The sequence below is a fragment of the Panthera onca genome, chromosome A3 (assembly GCF_046562875.1).
Source record: "Panthera onca isolate mPanOnc1 chromosome A3, mPanOnc1 haplotype 2, whole genome shotgun sequence".
Taxonomy (NCBI): domain Eukaryota; kingdom Metazoa; phylum Chordata; class Mammalia; order Carnivora; family Felidae; genus Panthera; species Panthera onca.
The window spans coordinates 39,005,101-39,012,081 of record NC_138341.1 but is presented as its reverse complement, the minus strand read 5'-3'; the positions used below and the strand labels follow the sequence as shown (position 1 = coordinate 39,012,081).

At 49.7% G+C, this 6,981-nt stretch overlaps 1 protein-coding gene across 1 annotated transcript; it reads right to left on the bottom strand.

Annotated features, from left to right (window-relative positions):
• Positions 1–263: 263 nt before the first annotated feature.
• On the bottom strand, positions 264–6,397 carry FABP1 (fatty acid binding protein 1). The gene is made up of 4 exons (XM_060655754.2): positions 6,266–6,397; positions 4,459–4,631; positions 2,273–2,365; positions 264–388 (listed from the first exon to the last, which is right to left on the bottom strand). The coding sequence occupies exons 1-4, from the start codon at positions 6,330–6,332 to the stop codon at positions 338–340; spliced, it is 384 nt and encodes a 127-aa protein (XP_060511737.1). The 5' UTR covers positions 6,333–6,397; the 3' UTR covers positions 264–337.
• Positions 6,398–6,981: the final 584 nt, after the last annotated feature.

The following is a 6,981-nucleotide window of genomic DNA, read 5'->3' as shown; positions in this document are numbered from 1 at the left end:
ACACCCCCTTACTCCAGCTCCTTGCCTGTCTGGATGACCAGGAACGTCATTCCAGGGCTGCCATACACATCCAGCCACATCTTGGGTTCCCTGTAGGGTCACTTGAGTGGGCAGCCTAGGGTCTGCTTTCAGGGTGAGAATCACCCTTCAGACTTGACCCAGCAGGATGGAACATGCAGATGATCAAGGTTTACAAAGATATAGGTGGTCAGTGGACACTGATACTCAGCACCATCAATGACAGGCTATCAAGAAGAAAAGACTTTTTTTTTTTAAAACAAAGTTCACTTTATTACATTAATTTTACACAGTAAAAGAATATGAAATGCAGGCTTGTCTAAATTCTCTTGCTGATTCTCTTGAAGACAATGTTATTCAGTGTCATGGTCTGAAAGTCAAAAAAAAAAAAAAAGAAAAAAGAAAAAAATCACAAAATGTTCATCTGATGTGGAGTTGCAAAAGGTAATTAAGGCTACAAAATCATCCCAAATATGCTAGCATGAGAAACAACCCGAAGTTTTCTATAGGACCAGAGGAAGGGTTCGCAGTCTTTTCTAAAATCCTTTGCCAGATCTTAGCCACTTCACTTCCTCATGTGGAGAGTTGTCCTGCCTTTTAGTGAATTCCTTTCTATATCAATGGCAGTTAGGGCAAGACCATCCAAATGGGTCCAGTCCAGTCCAATTTCTCAGTTTCATTGGGTGCCTGCTTACTACGTACCAAACACATGTTGAGGACCAAGAGCACATGTGCATGGAAACACACGTAAGCACGTAGCCTGGAACATAGTAGGTGTTGCAAAATTTTCCTCCCAAAGAGCTATGAAGCATATAAAAGCATTGGACCATTGGATTAACCAGTTTTTGAATTTTTGGGGGACGTTCCTTTCTCCCACACGACCCCACCACCACTGCCCCCCACTGGTTCTCTTGAACAGGTCCGTGACAATGACACAGGGTAATGTCATCAGGGTTACAGAGGAGCCCCTTAGGTTCAGCAGCAATGGAATAGAATGGAAAGAACTAGGTTTGAACCATGGTTCTATAGCTCATTAGCTGGGTGACCTTGGACAGGTCAGCCTGTCTATTAAGTCCCTCAGCCTGCCTCCCTCGTGGCAGAGGGAAAGATTAGGGGAGCTATCAAATGCATATCAAAGTACAAAAAAAGCCTATCAAAGGACTTTGGCCAGAACTGAGTCTAGGCTCATCTCCCTTCCTCCTTCTGGCACCTTCCTGATGTGCTGTGAATGTGTCCAATAGGGGTGGGACCACATGTTTCCTGGCTGACTCTCACACCCTCCCTAGTTGAGGGATTTTTCCCACTTGAACAGGGGTGCAACAGACTCCCTGGGTAGTGTTCTGCCTTCTGTTACTCCCCAAAGCAAAGAAGAGCCATGGGAATATAACTGCAGGAGAAACACTGTACTATTCACCCCCAAATCAGCGATAAGACATGGTTGACAGTCAGGCACCAAGGAGGATTGCACAACTGGTGTGTGCCACTCTGATAAGCTGCCACAAAGCTGCTATGAATATGATTCTCCTCGTAAATGCCTGTGAGCAAGTCTTGTGGCCACATCCCAGTGGAGACTGAGAAAGGTGGGCCACGCACGAACAGTGGCTCGTCCTACCAAGCACCTCTTGTTCCCCCATCCCATTTGGGTGTGGGTGGAAGAAAGAAGACAGCAATGAGGAGAGAAGGAAGAGCGGGAGGTTGACCCCGACCTGGAAAGTGGGGACGGAAGGGCAGACTGAAGGAACTCAAGAGAGGTGGAGAAGCACCAGCTGGGGCCCACCTCCAACACATGGGGGGTCTTGGGTGAATTAAAAAAGGACGCCCCTTCCTCAAGATACTATACTTCTATCTGCTGGGAAACTATCCAAATACACTGCATTAGTTTTGTCAGAATAAGACGGTTAACTGACATGCACTTCAAGATGGTAATAAGAATACAAGTCTACACCATCTATAATGGGAGTGGCTCCCTGTAGGGTTGTGCAGGGTACAGCTGTGGAGGACGGCCCTGTGTGACAGGCCCCAATCAGAGGAACCCTAGTTCTGCCATTCCCTGGCTATGTGTTGCCTCAGTTTCCCCACTTAGAAAACTTAGGGTTGTTGGGTAAGATAGAATGTGTGTAAAGTGCCGAGCATAACGGGTCCTCAGTAAGTGGTAGCAGAGACTGACAACAGGAAAGGTGATAGAGCTCCTCCCCACTCTACCTCTTCCCTCCCCTCAAGCACTGGGAACCATAAGCTCAGAGGGCCAACTTACGTTGGTGATTGTGTCGCCATTGAGTTCGGTCACAGACTTGATGCCTTTGAAAGTTGTCACCAGCTTATTGTCACCTTCCATCTGAACCACTGCCTGCAGGAGACAGAAGAGATGACCTGTGAGGAACGTCTCGCTAATGAGGCTGGCTCCCCTGCAGGGGTCTCTGCTTACGGCAACCTCAGCCTAGCATACCCCCTTGTTCTCCAGCTCTAAAGATGGGAGGTTCATTTAAAAGCTAAAGAAGGGGAGCCTGGGTGGCTCAGTTGGTTAAGCCTCAGGTCATGATCTCCCGTGGATTCAAGCCCTGCATTGGGCTCTGTGCTGACAGCTTGCAGAGCCTGGAGCCTACTTCAGATTCTGTGTCTCTGTCTCTCTCTCTCTCTCTGCCCCTCCCCTGCTCACACTCTGTCTCTTTCTGTCTCTCAAAAATAAATAAAAATTAGAAAAAAATTTAAAACCTAAAGAAAATGTCAGGGCTCCTTTTGTCAAACTTTTATTTTTTTAATTTTTTTAAATGTTTTTAATTTTATTTTTGAGAGAGACAGAGACAGATTGCGAGCTGAGGAGGGGGCAGAGAGAGGGGGAGACACAGAATCCGAAGCAGGCTCCAGGCTCTGAGCTGTCAGCACAGAGCCCGATGTGGGGCTCGAACCCACGAACCGTGAGATCATGACCTGAGCTGAAGTCGGCCTCGTAACCGAAGGAGCCACCCAGGGGCCCCAAAAACTTTTAATTTATGATATGTGAACTAGAAATGAGCATAGGACACCGAAGTGGTGTCGACTACAAGCACTAAAATAAAATCAGTAAAATCTTAATTGTCCAAGCTGATGGAAAGAGGTAGTAGCAAAATTCCAACTACTGGCCAGTTGGGAAAACACATATTTAGCTTTGGTATGTATTCCTTCTGGCACGTTTATGTTTTCTATTGTGGTCTCTGTTTCAAGCCTTATCCGTCCAGGAGGAAGCAACAGAAACCCAGCAAGTAACAGAACACCCTGGCCAAAGTTAGAAATTTGCCTCCAGGATGGACAATTGGAAAAAGACACCATGGGGGCGCCTGGGTGGCTCAGTCGGTTAAGCGGCCGACTTCAGCTCAGGTCATGATTTCGCTGTCCGTGAGTTCGAGCCCCACGTCGGGCTTTGTGCTGACAGCTCAGAGCCTGGAGCCTGTTTCAGATTCTGTGTCTCCCTCTCTCTGACCCTCCCCCGTTTGTGCTCTGTTTCTCTCTGTCTCAAAAATAAATAAACGTTAAAAAAAAAAAAGAAAGAAAGAAAAAGACACTGTGGTAAAACCCATAAGGGCTTGCCCCTTACTATGGGCCTCTCAAGAAAATTTCCTATTACAGATTTCCTGACCTGTGATGTTATATCTGGAGAAGCGGAAATAAGAGGCCATCAGAAGAGGTAAAAAGGCCAGCATGCTGAGGCCGATGCATAAAGTTGTCTGGAGGGGAAGGGTGAAGATGGCTGCTCTGTGGCGTTGGCTGTGCTGGGGTGTGTGGACTTTCCCAGGGAGGAAGAGAGGTCTCTAGTGAGGAGCCTCCTGCCCCCTGGATTTCTCTGCCATCTCCTTCTGACCACTCCCATAATCTACACCCAGGGTACTGCACACCCTGAGCCACAGCCCAGCGGAATGATGGTGCCCTGCCCACTGCCTTCAGTCAGGGAAGGGTGTCTGTGCCCATTTTACAGATGAGGTAGCTGAGGCCAGGGGCTTGGACTCAGTCTGAGGGCCTGCCTGGGGTCTTGGTATTCTGGTATTCTTGATATTGCCAGCCCCTCCTCCAGGAAGTTTCTCCCCATGACCAGCAGCTCTAGGCTCAGCAAGGCCAGTTTCCTTTGGGCTCAGGGATGACATCACAGCTCTGCTTAGGGTTTTTTGCTGACTCCTGCTTGTCTGGGCCTGGGAGAACTTGTGACTGGTCCCCCCATATCCTCCACATGGGAGAGCTCGGGTTCTTGGGTCAGAGTACCCACACAGTCACAGGAAAACAGGAAGGGTTTCCTTAGAGCTTCTTCCCTAGAACTGTCTTATCTTTCTGCCTCCCAGCCCAGAAGTGGGTTCAGAGATAAGGTATCCATGGTGGGGACTGTGAGGTGAGAGCCTGGTGGGATGAAGCTCTGCGGCCAGGTTCCAAGGAAAGTTCCAGAACCAGAGGGTGGCTCGAGGGGGCACCTCCTACCTTGACCTTCTCCCCAGTCATGGTCTCCAGCTCACACTCCTCCCCCAAAGTGAACTCATTTTGGATCACTTTGGACCCCGTGGTGATGGTGAGCTTGAAGTGCTTCCCGTTCTGCACGATCTCCGACACCCCCTTGATGTCCTTCCCCTTCTGGATGAGTTCGTCAGGCAGACCTGGTGGAAACCATGTGAGGTTCAAAGATGAGCAGAGGTGGGGATTGCCAGGCGATGGTCACAGAGAAACTTTGTGGCGCGGGGCAGGGAGGGAGGCGCCGTGACCCTCCCCAGAGACCGCAGGCACGAACCAAGTCCTGTGAGCAACATGGGCTGACCTCTGAAGGGAAAGGTTGGTGGCCTGCCTCGGTCTGACCTGGCGGTCTGCTGTTTTGCCAGGAGGGTTGTAAAGAGGACACTCCTGGGTCCCGCAGAACCTGTCCTCTGATGAGCACCCCGGTTCTCGCTCTCCCTCCTCTCTCGCTCTCCCTCCTCCTGCCAGACTTTGCTCTCTGAGTGTCAGCGTGCCATTCTCCACACCCAGACTGACCACACGGTTCGTTTCCTGAGCCAGGTCCCTACTGAGAGTGAGAGGAGCAGCTACGAATAAGGTGCCGGGGCAACACTCACAAGCTGGGGTTGTGTCCACAAAGCCTCCTTCCCCTACCCCTGCCTCAGCCTCTGCTGCCGAGGCTCTTGAGGAAGGCACAGTGGGAGTCCCTCACCCTGGGACAGAGCTTCACAAATTTCAGGCCATATCTATACTGTTAAACAAATTGAGGCCCACGTGCAGTGTCAGTGGGGGTGGAGTGTCCTATGGCCCAGGTAAAGGATTCGAAATAGAGATGATATGACACCCTATAGGAGAAGAGCCTAGCCCTTGCCTATCCCTGACGGTCCTCCTCTCCTGCCTTCTGTCTTCCCCACCCTGTCCCTCCTGGGCACCCTTCTTTGGCACATCGACCCTTTATTCAGAGGGTTCCCGCTACCTGGAGCACATTCCCCTCTCCCTGTCCCCTAGGGGATATTCACTCATCTTCCAAGGCCCAGCCTAGGCTCACCTTCACCACCACCAAGCCTTCCATCCATGCCCTCCCGCGAGCACCTCATCCTCCTGCACATGACTCTGGGAGTCACAGGGGATTAGAGTTGGGTCTCTGAAACCAGCCTCTACTTCAAATCCCAAGGCAGACACTCCTGCCTGTGTGAACTTGGTCAGGATCACTTAACCTTCTCAGGCCTCAGTTGTCTTGACTGTGAAATGGGAAAAATACTAGTACCCAACTTAGAGATTTGTGGTGAGGATTTATTACATGTGAAGGGCCTAGCACGGTGCCTGGCAGTGAGTCAGTGCTCAGTACACATCAGGGGATACTTTGTTGCATCTATCTCGTCTCTTTGTCTGTCTGTAAACTGTGACTTGGAAATGTGGCTCATTGTTATCTGTCTCCCTGGTATCCATCCAACACGGCATATGATTGGAGTTGAATCAATGTTAGAAGAATGAATGAATGAATGAATGAATGAATGAATGAATGAGTAGGCTCACACAGTGAGGTACCAGCAGAGATTGGTTCGATCCAGATCAGCCCCTAGCTCGGTGCTTTCCACTTGCCTATGAAGTAGCCTCGTCCAGTGAGTGATACTAGCACAAGCCGCAAATATCTGCAAAGGATGCACCACATGGCCTCTGGCCTGTGCAGAGCCTGAAACTTTCCTCCCATCCCAGCATCGAGACTCTGATTCGCTACCCCTGGCAGGGCCAGACCCTCATCGCCATGACCCCCCGCCTTGGTGACCAGCCCAGCACTTACCGACTGCCTTCATGAAGGCCTCAAAGTTTTCCTGGCTCTGTAGTTGGTACTTGCCGGAGAAGTTCATGGTGGTGATGAGGCTCCCTCCACAGCTGATCTGCAGCTCTGTGGGCTGCGATGTCCAGTGTGGGCTGATTTATAGGGGGCTCCTTCCGCTTCGAATGTTGGCCATAGGTCAGCAGCTGTCGACTCCTTTATGGCCAGGTTCAAACATTAACTGCTAGGAGCAATGGTCAACGATAAAAAAACCAGGATGGGCACAGCAGTGGTTTGCTCTAATTCAGCAAACATTAGTGGAGGTCAGTCAAGTGCAAAGCCCTAAGTCCCTGCGACATTAATGTGCTAATCCTCCATGAAATGTAAATTTGTGTGTATATGTATGCTTACATATATGTACACACATATATGTTCCTGCATGAACAGGTATGTGTGCATATGTATGTAAGTGTGTGCATATACGTGCGTGTGTGTTGAGATGTAGATACACAGAAAAATACCAAAGAACCCCTTTAAACTCAGAACTTCACCTTATTGGGCGTCTGGGTGGCTCAGTCATTAAGCATCTGACTTTGGTTCAGGTCACGATCTCAGGGTTTGTGAGCTTGAGTCTCACCTCTGGCCTCACTTCTCTTGGTCCCTCTCTCCGCCCTCACTCACTTGTGCCCCCTCTCTCTCTAATAATAATAAAAAAGGAACAAAAAACCTTCATCTTATTT